General features: G+C 38.0%; 2 protein-coding genes across 3 annotated transcripts; one reads left to right on the forward strand and one right to left on the reverse strand.

The window, feature by feature from the left end:
• The first annotated feature begins 211 nt into the window (after positions 1–211).
• acp2 (acid phosphatase 2, lysosomal) lies at positions 212–11,400 on the forward strand. 2 transcript variants are annotated; one of them, XM_052144394.1, is made up of 12 exons: positions 212–397; positions 1,428–1,523; positions 1,695–1,781; positions 1,888–2,040; positions 5,125–5,223; positions 5,398–5,487; positions 8,441–8,573; positions 8,807–8,895; positions 9,019–9,125; positions 9,227–9,405; positions 10,089–10,125; positions 10,207–10,340. In XM_052144394.1, exons 1-11 carry the CDS (start codon positions 314–316, stop codon positions 10,100–10,102), a joined length of 1,131 nt encoding a protein of 376 aa, XP_052000354.1. In that variant the 5' UTR covers positions 212–313; the 3' UTR covers positions 10,103–10,125; positions 10,207–10,340. The 2 variants fall into 2 exon arrangements, with proteins under 2 accessions (XP_052000354.1, XP_052000347.1); XM_052144387.1 differs by lacking the exon at positions 10,089–10,125 and having other exon boundaries at positions 10,207–11,400.
• A 19-nt stretch (positions 11,401–11,419) lies between these two features.
• LOC127656213 (sorting nexin-1-like) lies at positions 11,420–21,535 on the reverse strand. The gene is made up of 15 exons (XM_052144421.1): positions 21,169–21,535; positions 20,875–21,016; positions 18,701–18,843; positions 18,525–18,591; positions 18,378–18,421; positions 18,122–18,263; positions 17,820–17,898; positions 17,562–17,637; positions 16,708–16,821; positions 16,520–16,613; positions 16,227–16,432; positions 15,918–16,061; positions 13,001–13,081; positions 12,822–12,893; positions 11,420–12,731 (listed from the first exon to the last, which is right to left on the reverse strand). Exons 1-15 carry the CDS (start codon positions 21,316–21,318, stop codon positions 12,681–12,683), a joined length of 1,605 nt encoding a protein of 534 aa, XP_052000381.1. The 5' UTR covers positions 21,319–21,535; the 3' UTR covers positions 11,420–12,680.
• Positions 21,536–21,823: the final 288 nt, after the last annotated feature.

The raw sequence follows: 21,823 nt of genomic DNA on the forward strand, positions 1-21,823 counted from the left end.
GCACAATTACAGTCCCTGTTTTTAGGAGTTAAACTCTGAAAAAATTACTGAGTGCACCTTTAGTAAAAAATTCCACAATGGATCTTATCAAAACAACAGGCACAACAAACGTTTTCACACTGGTCCTGAGTCCCGCCTCTTTTCAAATGACGTGGCGTCATTTTAAAGCTGCAGATTGTTGACCAATTAGAGCGTCCCTCTACCCGGAAACTCTTACAGTTCGTCCCGTGTTTGTCTTTGTCAGAACAGAACAGCCAGGTAACGATTCCTCAATGAGGCTGCTGTAGTCCACCGCAGCTGCTCGTCTTCAAGAATGGAGTCCTGCTTTCTGAGCTTTGCGCTTCTCCTCGCTTTTAGTCTTGCCAGTGGAGAGAGGACACTCAAATTTGTCACTGTGGTGAGTATGGATGTGTCCGTCACAGACTACTGTCAGTTTGTGTTGTGTAAATTTAGCTGCAGCTGGAATGGCGAAAGCAAACGTCTAAATCGGCCCATAAAACAATATTTTGAAACACCATATTTTGACTTATTCTTATTATGTGGGCATGTGATTAATATTTTATGGATTAAATCTAAACATGTGTGTGTTGTGCGCAGGGCAGTGTACACTGTGAATGTGAATCGAGTTCTCTCATAAATTGTTTCGCTTTAATATACGTTAATGTCGATAGTGATATTTTCATTGGTTGTCAGTCTGGTTTGGTACTTTATCCTGTCACAACATCTAGTAAGTCGCAGTGCGACATGAGCAACTTTTAGTAGCTAGAGTACAGACATTGTTTACAGTTTGGGCGCACCTCATTCTCCACTTAATGTTTGACCATTTGTGGCATACCTGTAAACTTGCTTACTCTTTGTTTTCATCACATGATAAATAGACCCTGCTCTTGCTGCTTTAATTTCACATCTGTGCCCCCCAAAATCGTTCATTTTTATTAGAGTGTGCAAAGTGATATTTGTTACTCCCGAAAGTAAATGGTTTATGGTTTCAAGCTTATTCACTAAATCGGTGTCACTGCAAAATGAGTACGTTTGATTGATTTTGTAGCACAGCTATACTAAAAATTCACGGGAAACTTTTTTCATGTTTGGAAAGAGTTTCAGGTCCTACTTTTGGTTTCAGTGTTTCTTTTGTGTAAATGAGTGACAGAGAGAAACTGGAGCAGCCACTTTTAGCTGATCAAGCTGTGGTTGTGCATGATACACGTTTAGATACAGCTGGTTTCTGTGCAAGACAATAGATAATGTTGAGGAGATTGAATCTGCAAATACAATAAGAATATGTTTGTCTACTGCGTGGGCTGTGTGACAGTGTCAGTATGACCACATGACAAGATAGATTTGCTGATCTAGCTGCAGTTGCACAGTATAGACACACTGACATAACTCCCCAATTCTCATGAATTATTCGACTTCCTTTCCAACAGCTGTATCGTCATGGTGACAGATCTCCAGTCAAGGCCTATCCAACTGATCCTTACCAGGAGAGCGACTGGCCCCAGGGTTTTGGTCAGCTGTCTCAGGTACACATACACACAAGGGGCTTTGTTTTGCCAACACACACACCCACCTTTTGTGTTTAAAATGCATTGCATTCTAAGCAACTCCTTGTAGGCTATTGGATTAATGCATACAAAATACCAAAAAATAGTTTTTTTTTTCTTTAGTGTAATTCATTGTTCTTAATTTTCAAGGAGGGTATGAGGCAGCACTTTGAACTGGGTGATTTTTTAAGGAAACGCTACACAGGATTCCTGAGTGAGAAATATGAGCGACATGAGGTCTTTATCTCTTTCTCTAACTTTGGTTTAAACATTTCGGACTTGTGTCTTTGTGCTAAATGGGTCTGATGTAGTATACATTAACTTTGCTGTCTTTGTGCTATAGATATTTATACGGAGTACAGATGTTGACCGGACTCTGATGAGTGCAGAGGCTAACCTGGCTGGCCTGTTCCCACCTAATGGTTCAGAGGTGTTTGAGAAAGATCTGAAGTGGCAGCCAATACCTGTTCACACTGTCCCTGAGGATAAAGAGATGGTAAGACATCACATTAGCCACTTTTTCACTATCGGGCCAAATGAGCTTGTGCGTGCCAGGGCCAGTTGCGTTCCTGCTAGGGATGCGCCAATCGGGTACCTGAAGTAGGGCTGGGCGATACGGCAAAAAATATTATCACAATATTCTTTTTCATATCATTTGATATTTATCACGATATTGAATCACATTTGCACATTGCACATTTTTTTTTAATTTCCAAAAAAAGAAGAGGAATCAAAATCCTAAACAGTCTAAATAGTCTTTACAAAACTGCTTTGGGGGCCCAAACACAACCAATGCAGTGGTGTCTGAGGGATCTTCTATGAAAATATTACAATATTTTAGAGTTTATCAATTGAGTGCAGTTGGATATGAATGTTATAAGATGATCTGTTCATTTTGAATCATAATGAAGGTGTGTGTATATATATATATATATAAATATATTTGTATTTTTTATTAAAAAAATTTTACATAACAAATATTTTCATATTTCTTTACATGCAGATATCCAAGTATGGGGGCATAGAAGCCCTTGTGACTGAGGAATGATACTGTATGGGGGGGTTCAGGGGTGTCTCCAGAGAGAAACTTTTGAAAATGTAAAAGTCTGAATGGACAATTTTCTATTTTCATTCAAGTGAGAAAGACTAGGCTACAAACTAGTAATTGTTTTGTCTTTCATCCTTGTCAGAGATGATGAAATATGAATAATTTCACAAAATTAGAACAGAAATATATGTGTTTATTATTAAAGGCTTGCAACATGCTGATTAATAGAACTACATTTAGAAAGAAAAACTTTATGGTCTAAAGGCGCTCTGGAAACACGCACCTCATGTTTACTCACATGTGGGGAAAAGAGGAAGCGGTGCGGACCAGGACAGGGCATCAGTTTAGCGTGTTTCAGTGCTAGAGAAACATATTCAAGAATACAGCGCAGAAAGATCAGATATGATGCAATCGGCACTGTTGTTTTGTCGCGCTGCTCATTATAGACGATGAGAGGGCGTAACCGTAGTCATGATGTCTTGCAGTCAAGATGGAATCAATCTGGAATCCGGAACGCGTAATAACAACTTCATACAGTTTGAGACTGTGTTTCCACTGATGCGGAAAAAAATCCACACAAAGCCACTCCCAACGCTAGGGAAACGCTTGCCCCTCTGCTAAGCGCAATATTTGAGCGCTACTCACAAACAACATCTCAGATGTAGATGCTCAATAGTTCAGTTCACTTATAATATGCATTTAGAATGGCACAAGAGGTGCTTTTTTTTGTATTTTTTAAAAAAATTTTTAACCAGAATCTGAATAAGATGCGAATTAAACTACTGTAAACTTGCCTACAAACAGACACACTTACGTGACTTTGTGGAAAGTTCAGAATGTCAAAAAAAAGGATGAGGGTTTAAAAGTTAAAGGTGCACAATTGAGATATATTACTATTATAATATATCATTATTTGTTTATAAATTATAATAATATTTATGTTTAGGTTCCAAAAAATAACTGTGTGAATGAAAGACTGATGTCTTACAACTAAATTGAACAAAAAAGAGATCTGAATCCTTTAAAGTCCAGTTACAAGTTGAAAATTTTGCACACAAAAAAAACAGCTTCTTTTCTACTAATGACTTATACTGGAATTACTGTTAATTTTGCTGCTACATAATCCAGTATTCTAGTTAATAATAAAGTGTTTATTAATAAGCTATACATTTATATTGAAATAATGTGTAGTTAGATGTTTCTGTTTCTTTACATATTAAGAGTACTCCCAAATAGTTCCACACAATAATGTAAAGATATTGTAAACCGATTCTGCAACAAAAAAACCAACACTGATATTGGATCGGAGTCGGCCGATACTGAGGTTTCCGATATTGGAATCTGATCGGAATACAAAAAGTGGTATCGGTGCATCCCTAGTTCACACTGGCACCTCCAGGCCTTCATAGTGCCTCCTCTTGGCCAAAGGCCTTTGGCCCGCCAATTACTCTTGGATCAACTATTTTTTTAAATGGGCGGGGTATGTGACTTTGGCACAGCAGAAGTGTATTAAGAGTGGGTTTTTGGGCAACGCTGTTATTGTTATTGGCCTGATTGTGGGAATGCAGGTTGATTTTGGTCTCGAGGTGTGAGGCTATTGGCCCCGGCTGGGCAGTTGATAGCCCTGGCTCACACTGGCCCGATAGTGAAAAAGTGGCTAATGAAGCACTGTTCCCACTTCCTCTCCACCATTTTGCTGCACACTAAAATGTGGCCCTACACTATAAAAAAATGAAATAGCATTTTATCCAGCTTATGGTGGTTTTTGAGTCACAGAAACTCAAAATGTAAATTATTTGCATCTATATAAAAACACATGTTAGACCAACAATAGTACCCCAAACTAGTCTTGTCAACTAGTGTTGCTGATGTGAGTTACCAGCATTCATTGCAACATGAATACATTATGTGGTTAATGTTGTAGACTTGTTCCTTGCTGTTTGCTGACTTTATGTTTTTTGTTGTTGTTGTTTTGGCACTGATAGTTAATAGTTGTGTGGTGATGTTAGGAGCTCATCTTTTAACTTGTTTTTGAGGTTTGTTGATTGTCACCATTATTGAGGTTTGTGTGTTAAGGACTGAGGTCTGTTGTGTGTCTATCAAACAATTGTTCATACTGCCTTGCCTCGCAAGACATACATCTCTCTTCAGAGGCAAAGATTGCTGGTAACTTCATATAAAAGTACTTTAAATGATGACAAAATTGAAGTTCTCGCATCGTGAATTGTCAGTTGTCTAAACTATAAGTTAGTAGTTCTCTTAAGAAGAATTTTTGCATTTAGTGAACAAATGCATTAACATTGACTAAACAAAGCAATGTTACTGAGGACAATTATACAAATATCGTTGAGAGAATCCAAAAATCTTACTGCATCGTGTTGTTGAATTTTTAAGTTTGCTCAACTATTCTTTTTTTACAGTGTGGCCTCTTCAGTGTTGATGTTATATTTGCACAGCAGTCGGATCAGTAAAAGTGTCCATGTATGTTTCCATGACCACTCGACCTCCCTAACATGTCTTTTCCTCTTGAAGCTGCTCTCATTTCCGCTGGAAGACTGTCCACGTTACAAACAGCTTATGAACGAGACTGAAAAATCAGACATCTTTCTAAACATGACTGACACATACAAGGTGAGTCCACCTTTCAAAGACCTGCTTATAATAGCAGCTTATTGTGCCTGTAACCTGCTCATGCACTTTTCAGTGACAACAATTTATGGCAATTATAATATAGTGTAAAACAAAAAGCATTCTCAAGTTTTGGGATTTAGAGTTAAATAGTGATGGCATTGTGTTTTTATCCAGGATTTTATAGAGATGGTGCGAAATAAAACAGGACTGATTAAGGCCACCATTGAAACTATTTGGAGTGTCCATGACACATTGTTCTGTGAGGTGAGTTTCATTCACATATTACTCAACTAGTGTTAAGAAACTCCTAATCTTCTTGTCTAAGTATTGTCAATATGAATGAACTATATTTTAAAGACACAGTGTGCAGTTAATCTAGATTATTGTGCCTCTCCTCACTTTAACAGCTTATAGTTAGTTCAAGTGATTTATTGTTATGTGCGCAGAGAAACAGATAAGGGAACAAACACATAGGAAATGTTATTCTGTTCTGTCTGGGTCCGGATGCGTCCAACAGATGTTTTTGGGCATTATATTGTGTCATGCTCTGTTTTCTAAGAGTGTTGCATTTTTAGACCACATGTCTAGTTAAATAAATATTCCCGGTTCAATATATATTAAGCTCAGTTGACAAATTTTTGGCAATATGGTAATTACCACAAAAGTAAATTAAATTTCTTTCCTTTTCTTTGAAAAAAGCAAAAATTGAGGTTACAGTGAGGTGTGCTTAGGATGGAAGTGAATGGAGTTAAAGCTGATGTAACTTTTTCTGTGTTAAAATAATTCTATCCCATTTTAATATGCAGCGACAACTATATGTAAGCAATTCATATGTTCATTTTCTCAAACTGTAGACACTGTTTCTGTGGGCTATGAAAATTGATATGTTTGTTTTGAAAGACCCGTTAGTATAACCACAAGACATGTTAACATGATTTTAGTCTGATAAATGGCTTACTAACCTTTTCTGTAAAAAGTTATAGCCAATTTATAACTTCATTGCCATGACGACATAACGCTGTAATCTTGCAAAAACGACAATTTAAACAAATTTACAGCTCAAATAACACACATTTTTACAGGAGAATTAATATAATGTTTCATAAAATTATAAGCTTCACCTTTCTGCCTTTTAAACCTTCAGTAAATCGGCCCCCTTCACTTCCATTGTAAGTGTCTCACTGTAACTTTTATTTTTGCTTCTTTTAAAGAAAAAAATCACAAAAAATGTAGAGTGAATTTGGCAAATGTTTATGCTACAAATGCTGTCAGTTGAGTTAAACTTGTATTGATCCTGGAATATTCCTTTAAAACATTGTTTAACTTCTGTTACACAGTGCATCAATGTCACTTTTAAAATGATGTACCAATCAAAAAAAGTGGGGGTGGGACAAGCATATTGAGTGCTAGCATTAGCACCTAAAATATTTGCTACAATGTTAAGGAGGTCGTATTAAAGTGGTGTCCGGTTACCATTAGTTGTATGATGTATCATTGGGAAAATTACCACAACAATTTTTTATATATCATTGGCACTGAGAATATTTAAGACTGGCAACAATCCTGGCTTTTCTAAATGTGTTTTGTGCCCCTGCATTTTGTTCCATTATTCTCAACCTACCTGCATACTGTATTTCTATAGACATATGATAGTGTATACAGTGTATGTATTATATGCTGTATTTGCATTATACATTCAGCTGTACATTTCAAGATGAGACGAAGGTATGTAGCAGTTGCAAGTTAAAACGCAGTAAACTGTAGGAAGTAAATAAGGCATATTTATGGAGGGATGCTTATTGTTTACAGTTGTTCACAAGAAAAACTGTTCCTTTTAGTTTGGTGGTCCTTCACACACTGGAAACATTTGCAAGATGGTAGTAGTTTGAAGAGGCATTACTGAGGGTCTTTGAAACTGAGCACTCTTCTAGACCTTTGTGTATTAGATATGTTGGAGCTTGTTACAACCCCAATTCTAAAAAAGTTGGGACACTATGAAAAATGCTAATGAAACAAAAAGGATTTGTAAGTATAGTGTGTATTGAAAGCACTACAACTAAACATTATATGATGCTTCTGTTTTTTTAAATGTACAGTAATTTAAAATCATATGATTGCAACGCACTGCAAAAAAGATAAGACGGGGCAATTTAAGACTATGAACATTTTGATGAGTTAAATAACAAGGCAATGTGAAACAGGAAATGTTAAACAGGTGAGGCAATCGTGTCATAGTATATAAGGAGCCTCCAAAAACAGCCTAGTCCTTCAAGAGCAAAGATAGTCCCAGACTTGTACACTTGCCAACAGATGCTTCAGCAAATAATCCAGCACTTTGAGAACAATGTTCCCCAAAGGCAAATTTGAAGGATTTTGGGCATTTCACCCTCTAAAGTGCACAATATATTTAATAGATTCAAGGAATCTGGTCAAATCTCGGTGTGTAAATGGCAAGACAAAAACCCCTTCTGAATGCATGTGATCTCTGATCCCTCAGATGTCAAAACTTAAAAACATCATTCATCTGTAATGGATATCATGAATATGGGCTTGGGATTACTTTAGTAACCTTTGTTAGTCAACACCATTCACTGCTGCACCCACAGATGCAAGTTCAGACTTCACTATGCAAAGCAGAAGCCCTACATCAACTCTGTCCAGAAGCACTGCCCACTTCTCTGGGCTCGATCTCCTCTCATCTGGGGGAAAATTCCACTTTGTCTTCAAACAAACTTGTGTCTTCAGTGCCCAAATGCTTAATAAGTGTTATTAGAAGAAATTGTGATGTTTCACAGTGGTAAACACTCTACTGTTGCAACTTTTTTGGAGCGTGTTGCAATCACCTGATTTGAAATGACTGTACATTTTCACAAAAACAATGAAATTCACAAGGTAAACATATAATGTTTAGTTGTAGTTGCTTTCAATATAGCAAAAGGTGAATATCATTTACAGATCACTCTACATTTTTTGTTTTTATTAGCTGTTTTCATACAGTCCCAACATTTTCAGAATTGGGGTTGTAAATGGCAATTATGGAAAGGTTCTACCTATGACAGCCTTTACTGTCCTTTAACACATGCTGGAATCACTTGCATTATTCAATGCATTGAATAATGCTTTTAAATCCAAACTACCAGACACCATGAACTGTTTCAGATGCCGTATCTTTCGCTCATTTTCCCCTTCATCTCTTTCTGTTATTCTATTTTCTCAGGCAAAACATGGGATGCAGCCACCTCCCTGGGTGACTCCAGATGTGATGGAGAAGCTGGGGGTGTTAAAGAACTTTGGTTTCCAGATTATGTTTGGAGTCTATAAGAGAAAGGAGAAGTGCAGACTTCAGGGAGGTGAGAGCTAATTCTAGGACACATAATTTTCATAGCTATACAGTTTGACACTTTTAAGCAAATGTATGCAAATCAGGTTTTTTCTGCAGTTTTGAACAGTAGTATCAGAGGGAGAGGCCACTATTTTAAGGGATGGGTAATAAAGTGCCAGGATAATATAGATAAAAATTAAATATAGATTAAAATGTGGTGTTTTAAAGCAATACTGTGATCCTGTGACACTGCACTTACAGGCCTGCTGTTAGAACAGATCATTAAGAATCTCTCAGCTGCAGCTGCTCCAGACTCTAAACAGGAATTGAAGATGATTGTGTACTCCGCTGTAAGTCATGTGCTACACTTAACCATCTGCTTACACATAAAACCAAAACTTCCCTTTATTCTCACAATAGCAAAGCTCCTTTAAAACGATGCTTTCATGATGTTTGAACTCTTTCCTCACCAGCATGACACAACCATTTTAGCTCTGCAGGAAGCTATGAATGTCTTTAATGGTCTGCAACCACCATATGCTTCCTGTCATCTAATTGAACTTTACCAGGAGGAAAATGGGTATTTTGTCTGCACTTTCTCTAAAATCACATTTCTGCATATGGCTAGAATATATTTTAGGTCAACAAAAATCAAATTTTTACTGTCTGTCTCCATTTCAGATCATTTTCAGTGGAGATGTATTATCGCAATGACAGCTCTGTGCCTGAGCCGTATTCTGTATCTTTACCTGGTTGTTCTCAGCGCTGCCCCCTTGAGGACTTCTTAAACCTCACACATGAAGTCATACCACAAGATTGGAAACGAGAGTGCCAGATCAGCAAAGACAACAGGGACACTGGTAAACTCACTTATAAACATTAATTATTGTTCTTTTGATCTACAACCTAAAACACTTTTATTCACACATTGTTTATGTAAATAATAAATCGATATTTAAACTGTAATGTTGCAGTCAAAGTGCTCTAATGCATAAATGAAGCATGTGTTTGTGTGTGTGTGTGTGTGTGTGTGTGTGTGTGTGTACAACAAAACAGATTTAGTCCTTTTTTTTAAATCCTACATTTCATTGTCATGATAATCATGATGGATATCTTAAGGAATAGTTCACCCAAAAATAAAAATTCCTCCATTATTTTCTCACCCTCATGTCGTTCCAATCCCATATGAATTTCTTTCTGCAGAGCAGAAAAGGAAATATTTTACAGAATGTCATAGTTGCTGATTTACATACAATAGCTAGGACCTCACTTTAAAGGACATATTCCATGCTACTCTTACATCATATTGCAATTCCACAATCAATTTTTAAGTTTAAGTTAAAGAAATGTAAGTTGTTATACCCTCATATATCCATCAAATCATAGTTCAACTCGTGTATACTGAGTCCAATTCAAATATGCAACACCTCAATAACGTCATGCAAAAGTTGCATGGACACTTATGGGTGCTTTTTTTAAATCAACTGCTATTGTATGGAGCGGCTGTGACATTATTTTAAATATTTCATTTTGTGTTCCACAGAAGATATAAAGTAATGCGTGTTTGGAACAACATGAGGGTGAGTAATTAATGACAGAATTTTAATTTTGGGGTGAACTATGCCTTTATATTTGAATGGTTTTCTCCCATGTGTTTATAGAAGTCATCATTGGACTGGCTGTGTGTGGCTGCCTAATCTTCCTTCTGATATTACTGCTGTTTGTGGTGTTATGTCGTCAGAAAGAGCAGATGGCTGGCTATAGGAATGTCATAAATGAGAGTGACTCCTGACAATCACACAGGCTCCTCCGCAAAGAAGATTCCTGGGACAGTGAAGAGGACCTGTGAGGACACAACCTCAACTTATCAGAAGATCTAAGACAACACAGACTGTCTCCACAACCTTTGGCCAAACTTTTATTTATAATGGGGGAGTCTTGGCAGTGTTTTATTATTTGTTTTGTACCTGTAAGTGTTTAGAGAGGAAAAAGGGAATCAGAAGTTATGATTGTTTCAATAGCATTAACAGCGTTGATTAGCTATAATGCTTAGTGCAAAGATGCTGTGTCTGTGCAACAGTGACTTTTGGTTTTGAATCATTGTGTTGTCTTACAAATGTCCAAAGGTGGAGCTAGAAATTTTACTGTTAATCTCAGAATAAACCCGAGAAGTGGACTAGATTGAAGCTGTCTGTCTGTGCTCTCTCAAATGCAAGGACTATTGGTGTACCTGGTTTGTGAGCCTGGCCCATTAGTTTTAGTATCCTTATTAGAGCATTGTACTTGATACATTTGCCTAGTCATTCTGATGGTGCAATGAAATGTCTTAGATATTAGATGTAAATTAAGGCCTTATCACTCAAACTCTGTCTTTAATTGAATGAACCACGCTCATGCTTTTAATGTAATAGTCTCATTTTTAATTAACACACTTATTTAGTCACAGAATAGTTGAGTACAGCATGCTGATTTGAAGTCTTCTCAGATGAGGTGATCATTAATAATAAGCCATTTAAACACAATTATTGGTAATTAATTAAATCTTTTGCTGTGTTCATGTTTTTCCTTTACCATCACAAACATGCAGACCTTTGAAATGTATGAATGATGTGGTCAATAATTCCATTCCAGTTGCTTAATATTGCCCTGTAATTAATTATTTACATCATCAATCAGATTTTATGTTTAGTTAAATATTGTCCAACATATCATGAGTTCTCAATTCTGGGGGTAAATATCACCACTTAATAAAAGTTCATTTCCGGCTCTGCTCGAAACCTTCTGAACTGGATTAATGTAAATTAAGCAAATGCTGTAGTGACACATTGAAGATATTGTGACAAAAAAATAAAGCAAACACTTTGTAATCCTTTTTTCTCTTTTTATTTTTACCAAAAAGGCTAAATGTTTTACAGGACTGTTAAACAAGTGCACATCTTTTACCAGGTCATTAACATTTAAAAAGAGGTTACAATACATAAATATGCATAACAGCAGAGAGTATTATTGTCAAGAAAAAAAAAACTTGAAAATTACACATTCTACCAGTAGATTTAAAAAAAAAATTGTCAACTTTATTTCTTTTAAAGTTTATGCAAATTTGAGTAAATATTGCATAAAATAAGTGTTTGTTTCGCTTTAGACATTTTGTGAACATCTGATTTGGTGTTTTCTAATTGTATTAGGTTTATCTGCATTTGTATTGGCCATCCTGCTCTAAATATTGGTATCGGCCATTGAAAACCCCTTATTGGTCAACAACTAGTGGTTACAATCCTGGTTTCAACAGGTAGCGTGATAACATGAATATGGCAGCAGAGCTTTAAATGATAAAGACGAAATAAGTACTTCCTCAGTACAAAGGCATTAAACCTTGTACTTTCTTTGTAATGTACTCATTAACAAGTTCATAGAATTTTCGAGAATCTTTTTTAATATAATTGTTTGTCCAACTTTATCTGGACCAGTACAGATCAGAGCATGTGGTGGAGAACATAAAAATATCAATTAAAATTACCAACTGACATTAAAATTATTATTAACACATACTGGGGTACTTCAAAAGACATTATTTTCACTTCATAGTTTGTAATTCATTCTTCACATCATACCATACATTTGCTACTGTTTGAAATATGTGGTGCAATCTCAGGCTGGGTGGAATGCCCATAGAAACACATCAAGTGTTTGTACTCTAAAAAATGGTCTCTCTTTTTATTTAGAGTGGATAATGTTCCACCTCATCCCTGTGCACATCCATGACATGAGAATGAAACTTAATCTTAAAAGGCAGTTTAAAGTCTCTACTAAAACACTACACAGGCCAAGCACCATGACAAACCTCAAGGATAACACTAAACACACAAACACACAAAATATTCTTGCTGCACCCCCACACACTGCTGTACCTGCTTCAAGCTGCTCTGACCTTTAACCTTTCCACTCAACTTTCAATTGCCAGCAGTGACATGGATCACTGCACAGGATTACAATCACAAACTAGAGATTCATCCTCATTGAAAGGTATCAATTACATGTTATTTGACAAACAGAGAGAGCAAAGGATAGAGGAAGGGAGAAATGTTGATTGTCTGTTGTCAAGGTCAAAGGTTAGGAGTGTGTGAGGTAACACTGATTAGGCGATGGATTTGGCCTCCGGCAGGAAGGCCTCCCAGCACTTCACAAGCTGGATGAATATAAATAACAAATAATGAAAGTGTATTCAATATATGTAATGCACACACACACACACACATACAAACACACACACACTTACCCGATGCTGTTTGTGAAGCAGGGACTCCAGGTATTTCACTATGTGCTGTTTGAAATCTCTGGTTTTGTCTTTCTGCAATAGACAAAACATTTATTTTCTATTTCTAGTTTTCTTTATTTCTTGTACTGATCTGCACCTTACATTTAGTGCAATACAGTAGAAAAAAAATTAAATCTTACCTCAAACCTCAGCACTTCTTTGCGCACCGTACAGGTGACTCTTTCAAAATCTCTCTCATACTGACTGACTTTAGACTCCCACTGCACCGAGATACAGAGAAAAGCTCTTTGTTGATATTCAATTAGTATTGTTAGTGATAGTTCACCCAAAACTTCTATAATCAGTTTCTCACCCTCATACCATTCCAGATGTGTATGACTTTCTTCTGTACAACACACAATGCAAGTGAATGCTGACCAAAACTTTGAAGCTACAAAAAGCACATAAGGGCAGTGTAAAAGTAATCCAGATGTTTCCAGTGGTTTAATCACTGTCTTTTGAAGCAATCCAATCGATTATGGGTGGAACAGTCAAAAATGTAACTTCAATGTACATCTGGCCATTGCAGTCTCTACGCACTATCATTATTTCAAGCTCGATTACACTTCCTGGTGCTTGACTCATGCAAAGAGCGCTAGAGGAAGTGTAATCAAGCTTGAAATCATGATCCCTAAGGGGACTGCAGATGTTAAGATTTGTAGTGACAAATGTGTTACATTTTGGGCTGTTCACACCCAAAACTGATTAGATCACTTCTGAAGATGTGAATTTAACCACTGGAGTCTTATGGATAACTTTTATGCTGCCTTCATGTGCTTTATTGAGCTTTAAATGCCTTGTCCACCATTCACTTGCATTGTATGGACCAACAGAGTGGAGATAAAAATCTTTGTTTGTGTTCTGCAGAAGAAAGTCATACACATCTGGGATGGCATGAGGGTGAGTAAATGATGAGAATTTTCAGTTTTGGGTGAACTATCCCTTTAACATTCTGGTGGCTATAGAAGTTGGAATCCACTAAGGAGTGTGTAAAACTCACCTGCTAAATCAACTGGCCCTGAAAAAGGATGGTGGTGGAGCATCAGCCCATAAAACTGGCCGTCCCAGTTAAAATTTTTATATATACAGTGAGGAAAATAAGTATTTGAACACCCTGCTATTTTGCAAGTTCTCCCACTTGGAAATCATGAAGGGGTCTGAAATTGTCATCGTAGGTGCATGTCCACTGTGAGAGACATAATCTAAAAAAAAAAATCCAGAAATCACAATGTATGATTTTTTAACTATTTATTTGTATGATACAGCTACAAATAAGTATTTGAACACCTGTCTATCAGCTAGAATTCTGACCCTCAAAGACCTGTTAGTCTGCCTTTAAAATGTCCACCTCCACTCCATTTATTATCCTAAATTAGATGCACCTGTTTGAGGTCGTTAGCTGCATAAAGACACCTGTCCACCCCATATAATCAGTAAGAATCCAACTACTAACATGGCCAAGACCAAAGAGCTGTCCAAAGACACTAGAGACAAAATTGTACACCTCCACAAGGCTGGAAAGGGCTACGGGAAATTGCCAAGCAGCTTGGTGAAAAAAGGTCCACTGTTGGAGCAATCATTAGAAAATGGAAGAAGCTAAACATGACTGTCAATCTCCCTCGGACTGGGGCTCCATGCAAGATCTCACCTCGTGGGGTTTCAATGATCCTAAGAAAGGTGAGAAATCAGCCCAGAACTACACGGGAGGAGATGGTCAATGACCTGAAAAGAGCTGGGACCACCGTTTCCAAGGTTACTGTTGGTAATACACTAAGACGTCATGGTTTGAAATCATGCATGGCACGGAAGGTTCCCCTGCTTAAACCAGCACATGTCAAGGCCCATCTTAAGTTTGCCAGTGACCATTTGGATGATCCAGAGGAGTCATGGGAGAAAGTCATGTGGTCAGATGAGACCAAAATAGAACTTTTTGGTCATAATTCCACTAACCGTGTTTGGAGGAAGAAGAATGATGAGTACCATCCCAAGAACACCATCCCTACTGTGAAGCATGGGGGTGGTAGCATCATGCTTTGGGGGTGTTTTTCTGCACATGGGACAGGGCTGACTGCACTGTATTAAGGAGAGGATGACCGGGGCCATGTATTGCGAGATTTTGGGGAACAACCTCCTTCCCTCAGTTAGAGCATTGAAGATGGGTCGAGGCTGGGTCTTCCAACATGACAATGACCGAAGCACACAGCCAGGATAACCAAGGAGTGGCTCTGTAAGAAGCATATCAAGGTTCTGGCGTGGCCTAGCCAGTCTCCAGACCTAAACCCAATAGAGAATCTTTGGAGGGAGCTCAAACTCCGTGTTTCTCAGCGACAGCCCAGAAACCTTATTGATCTAGAGAAGATCTGTGTGGAGGAGTGGGCCAAAATCCCTCCTGCAGTGTGTGCAAACCTGGTGAAAAACTACAGGAAACGTTTGACCTCTGTAATTGCAAACAAAGGCTACTGTACCAAATAATAACATTGATTTTCTCAGGTGTTCAAATACTTATTTGCAGCTGTATCATACAAATAAATAGTTAAAAAATCATACATTGTGATTTCTGGATTTTTTTTTTTTAGATTATGTCTCTCACAATGGACGTGCAACTACGATGACAATTTCAGACCCCTCCATGATTTCTAAGTGGGAGAACTTGCAAAATAGCAGGGTGTTCAAATACTTATTTTCCTCACTAATATATATATATATATATATACACACAAAAAAAATAAAAATTATATATATATATTTTTTTTTTGTGTGTGTACACATTTTTGTTTGTCACCATGTACATTTGATATCTTCAGTTAAACTTTCCTCTCTTTGGATCTTGGGCTTTAAGCCTCATTCATTTTTTTTTATTCAAGTTGGGTAGGTGTGTACATTTCAACAATACACATGATAATTATTGTGTTTTTTAACATTCAGTTAGCAACCAATCATATTATTCCATTTGATTCAACAGAAACCTCCTACAAGGATGTTACGTTTTGCATTGTGTTGGCCTAATAATACATGCAGGGTGTTGGTACATTAAGCGTTTAGTGTTGAAGGTTTAACCTCATTGATGTCGTCTTTCGCCTGCTGCAGCTTGTCAGGTTTGTTTGCCCAGAGCAGTTTTGCCTCTGCCTCTCGTTTCTTCTGCAGTGTGCACTGAGCTTCCTGCAGACGCTGCCAGACCTTCATCCTCTGCTCAAAACAGCACTGAGAGAAACACGACACACACAGTAAATACAGCACTGCCTCACTCATAACAAAGTTCAGCATCTGATGACAATTAAGAAATGATCAATAACTTTAAATCTCTACTTAAATTAAATGTGTGTAGGGCTACCCAAAGCCCAAAAGCTGGTGGTTGAACACGCTAACCCTCACAGCCCCCAGCAGTCTGATGTAGTCAGCCAGCAGCTCTGCAAGGATGAAGAAATCACTAAAGGCCTGCTGCTGATGAAGCTGCTCCATCTTGTCCTCCACTTCTGCCAGCTGTGACAGCACACGAGACAGCGCAGAGTTCTCCTCCACACTGCCCAGCATTGCCACAGTCTTACTGAACACTGCTGTATTACTACACAACTCTAGGGGAGGAGAAAGACAGAGTTTGAAACAAGATGCTGTACAGGATAAATCTGTATCATTGGCTTAACGCCATAGTTTTCACTCACCTTTCCTGTGGTATACTAATGAGTCAACAGCAGCGTGGAGTCTCCTCAACAACTGCTCCTCACTCTCCAGCTCCTGTAACTTACTCTCAAACCACTAAAATACAAGCATACATGCACAAGTGTCACGCTCTAGCATGCAGCCAATCAGCTGACTGTGACAGAATATGTAGGAACTGAGATCCTCTTACATTATTTGATTCATTCATTTTAATGGTCATCTTATTCACAGCATCCGATGCTCTGTTTATCATCTTTAGTAGGCCAGGTCCACTCAAAGTCTGAGTATTCACCGCCCTGGGCAACTAAAACACAAATTAAAGAAATAATTCACAAAAAAATTTAAATTCTCTCATCATTTGCTCACCCCCATGCCATCCCAGATGTGTATGACTTTCTTCTGCAGAACACAAATATTTTTAGAAGAATATTTCAGCTCAATAGGTCCATACAATACAAGTGAAAGGTCACCAAAACTCTGAAGCTCCAGAAAGCACATAAAGGCATCTAAATGTAATCCATTTGACTCCACATGTTAAATCCATGTCTTCAGAAGAGATATGACAGATGTGGGTGAGAAACAGGTAAATATTTAAGTCCTTTATTTATTTTTTTTTAACAAATTTCCACTTTCACTTTTTTTTTTTGGTGATTCGCTTTCTTCGTGCATTTTGCCACCTACTGGGAAAGAAGGAATTTAGTGAGAAAGGACTTCAATATTGATCCGTTTCTATCATATTGCTTGTTCTGAAGACATAATTTAACCATTAGAGTCTTATGAATTACTTGTATGTTGCCTTTGTGTTTTTTGAAGCTTCAAAGTTTTGGTCACCATTCACATGCATTGCAAGGACCTACAGAGCTGAGATATTCTTCTAAAAATATTAGTTTGTGTTCAGCAGAAGAAAGTAAGTCATACACATCTGGGATGGCATGAGGGTGAGTAAATGATGAGAGAATTTTCATTTTTGGGTGAACTATCCCTTTAAGATATAAAATATTTCACTAAAATATTGGATGTGTTTAGGAACATGATGGTGATCACCTCATCTCTCTCTAAAAACTCCCGGACATCAGGGTCCTGCAGCAGAGACGGATGGGCCACTACCCTTTGCAGATACCTACAGAACATAACATAAAACAAACATTCAGCAAATATAATACATTTTAAATGAAACGCATAAATACACTTAGTGATCAAATAAAGCATAATTCTTACTACACTTTGTGAACTTCCCAAATATGACAAGTTTGTGTTAGCATTTAAAAGTGATCGAGTCTGTTTAATTGTGGGTGCATTCACCTCTCCAGTCCTGCTCGTCTCTTCTCCACAAACTCTGCTGAGGATGAATCTTCCTTCCCTACTTTCACTTTAGTCATCCCTGTGGCACATCACCAAACCACAAACAAACAGTCAACAAATCACACAAAGAGTGAACATGAGGTGATGCAAAAGACACTGAGACACAACTGTACAGAGCGAAGAGTGATTCTCAGTTATCTGGAACACTGTAGGATGTCTAGTTGAGTTTAATAACCGCACTACTGTAGACAAGTACAAAAGTGAACACAAGATGATCAAATGAAAAATAAAAGACTCTTTACCCACTACACTCTTCTGAGGTGGAGATGGGATGATGCAGCCAAGCAGGGAGTGTTTGGCTGACAGCTTCTCATACAGACCCAGAAAATCACTGAACCGCCGACGCACAGTGAACGTCTTATTATGGAACATGGGCAGTGTAGTCTGGAGAGAGAGAGAGAGAGAGAGAGAGAGAGAGAGAGAGAGAGAGAGAATAATGCTGATTAAGAAAGCTTTGAACAATCAAAAATTGCTATAAAAGACAGAACCTTGATGAACCTGAGTCGACACTTTGTAAGACATGTAGGCATTCATGCCATCTCCTGCAACACAATAAAAGAGGGGCACAGTTACTTAAACTCCCAACTGAACATCCAGATTAAAAACCTTGATCCAGACTCAATTATGCAAGTAGTTCACACATACCCATTTTCTCTGGGTTGGTGACTGCAATGTTCAGCTCAAATTGATCTCCAACCTCTTCCTCCTCCAACTGTTAAAATACATTAGATTTGATTTAGAGTTGAGAAAATATATATATAAAAAATAAAAATAAAAACACTGATGCAACAGTGGTCAAATGAGAGGTCTTGGGTCTGCACCTCCTCCATGGTCTTGGTGACAATGCTAGATTTGTGTATGGAATTAGGAATATGTGTGGGGTTGGAAGCCGTTGCAGTCGGGCCAATAATCTCTCTCCTCCCTTGACTAGTGGTGTTGGTGAGTGTCAGTTCTACAGTGGCCTCTGGAATTTAAACAAAGAGAACAGAGAAAGCATCTTTACATGACCAGTGGTAATTTCATCATGGAAGTGACACAATTTATTAAAGGTGCACTCAGTATAGTTTTTGTTTATGTTGCACTGGCCAATATAGCATCTTGGACCTACACGGAGAACTAGGGAAAGGGATTCAGCATAATTCAAACACAATAGTCATCCATGATAAATGTAATCCATTAAAATAATTGTCCAATAACAGGGTAACTGATATTAAGAGAGTAGAATTAAGCTGGACATGTGATCCTAACATACCAGCCCCATGAGGAGACCCTCTCCATGTAGCATGAACCAGCTTTTATAAGGTTAGCGATTTGACTGGATTCTTCATCTCATGTGAATGGTCACTATTTTATACAGATGTTTCAAAATTACAACTGATGTCTTTAGGAGTAACACTTTTTTTTGAGTACACCTTTAAGTAAATCATTGCTCTTCAACTTGTCAATTTGCAATTGAGATGCCATTTGACCTGAATGTTAAATCAGATTTAAATGTATGCAAGTATAATGCTGCAGCAATCGAGTGATTGACCATTGATTTGGATAAATGTGTCTGCTAAATGACAGTAAAATATAAAAATCCACAAAATGAGGTATTCATTTCCTATTTGGGTCCTGAACTATGGAATAACCTTCCTAAAATTGTTCGGGACTCAGAAACAAACTCTCCATTAAAGTCTAGACTAAACACTCATCTTTTCAGTCAAGGATACACCTAATTTATCCCCAACCCATAATCATGCAGCATTAGTCAGGTCTGCCAGAGCCAGAAACACTTCTCATATTCTATAACTCTTTAAATGCTTTAAAGCGAACAGCGTCTATGCTAATATAATTCTATTTGTTCACCCATCGTATTTACCGAGGTTACCAGAGATTGCCTGATCCAGTCCGATGTTCGGCTCCCACCACTGTGTGTCACTGAGCAATGACTACTAACTACAGCCTGTTCAAACCAGACAGCGAGGGGTGCTATGATGATCACTGTCGACATTACTTTAATCTAGGGATGATAATGATCAAGATATAATCGATTCATTACTGTTAATTTGATCGATTCAGCTTAATTTCTGGACAAATGCCTTCAGTAATCATAGCAGCAGATATTGATCAAGCAGTCTATGCATCCGCTGCTACAGAGCGCTTGCGCACTGCATGTCATATCTTGTCTGCATTACAGAAGAACTACCATCCACAATCAGTGTTAGAGCTTGTCTCTCAGAGCATGTTTTCTGCATACATTGTGATATTGTGTTAAAGTTCAACATGACAACAAGCACTGTTGATCTTCTGGTCTCCTTTTTCCATCCCAACCTACAATAACGTCAGTAATGGCCAGGAAAGCACAAAGGTACATTCAGCTGACATCCCACCAGCACCAGTGAAACAGCATGCCATGTAGGCTACTGTGTTTTGCAGCAGCCTACATATCAGCAATAGTAGTAAAGGACTGAAATATTCCTCAATCCACAATGTGAAGTTTTAATAAACTCAAAAATGTATCTTCCATACAAGTTATTAATAACAGTATTTCATTAACATTAATTAAACCATTCACAAACTCATACTCCCGCCCAACACTACATGGTTTGGATATCTCCCTAATAAAAAAAAACCTGATTCAACTCATCAGCTCATTACTGGAGACTCCAAGACTTTAATTGGGTGTGTCAGAAAAGGGAGATATACAAAATGTGCAGTGTTGGGGGGCCTCCAGGTACAGGGTTGGGAACCACTGACATAGACAATAATGCCAAATAACGCCTTCATCAGTCAAATAAAATAAGAGCACTGAATCTATGTGCACTTCCGCAGTGAATTCAGGGATGAACTTCAAAATATACTTTTCAATAATTTTTTTCCATTTAAGCTGCTCAGAGGACTTTTAAGACAATACAACATAATTTTCTGTAAAGCTGCTTTGAAACGTTGCGTGTTGTGAGAAGCGCTATACAAATAATAATGAGTTGACTTGTTATATAAACACTTGAAATACCAGTGAACAGATCCAGCTCTTCATCAGAATGAAGGCCATTAGAGGTGTGATGAACATCTCTCCTGATGTAAGAGCCCTCCTCACTGAAGATATCAACCTCAGGGGCTTCATCAGCAGCAGGCGAGGGTGTTATCGGTTTACTCTGCAAAAAGACATTCAATTAACGCCACCATCGCTAACATAATGACAATTTCACGACCGTTGCAGACACCGACAACAAGCGAAATTCTAGCTTTTATCAAATAAATGACACTTCAATATTTGACTGAATTTATTTCGAAACAGGTGTCTCACTCTGGCTCCAGTGAATATGTTGTCCCCTTCTTCTTCTTCATCATCATCATCATCATCATCATCGCTGTCCAGGACTCGGTTGTCTAATTCAGCCTCCTGGTCTTCATTATCAGGGAAAGGAGGAGGATTCCGCCCGCAGCTGGCTGACATCGTTTGTGTCGACCGAGGAAATGATAAAACAGTACTCAAATTCAACGGATCGGGTCTTTAGGCTGGCGTAATTTCTAACTTGGTGTATGTCGCAGGTAAACGGGATTGAATTACACTGCTAGGTAACCTCCATCTAATTAAAAACATCCGCGGATCATTCAGCGCTCTCCGGTTCAAAGAGCGCAATGAAGCGAGACTGACATCTGATGGTTTGGAGCGGTTACTGCATGTCAACAGGCCAACGTTGTCATTTTTCAAAGTCAGTTCAGTCGGCACTCCTGGGCAGCTAGTTTCCATGTAAACAAGTGGCATAAAGTACAGCTCCTATCTATTTGAATGGAGAAAGTGTGCACATAAACACAAAGTGTGCTTCTTTTACTCAGATCATGCAAAAAAAAAAGAAACGCTGTTTTTGACAGGCTGGTTCAGCGTATGCGTGTTCTCGAATTGATTGACAGGTGGTTCTCCATTCAAAAGGTAAATGGCTTTTTTTTACCTGTAAGGC

Source organism: Xyrauchen texanus, chromosome 2, assembly GCF_025860055.1.
Source record: "Xyrauchen texanus isolate HMW12.3.18 chromosome 2, RBS_HiC_50CHRs, whole genome shotgun sequence".
In the NCBI taxonomy this organism is placed as follows: Eukaryota; Metazoa; Chordata; class Actinopteri; order Cypriniformes; family Catostomidae; genus Xyrauchen; species Xyrauchen texanus.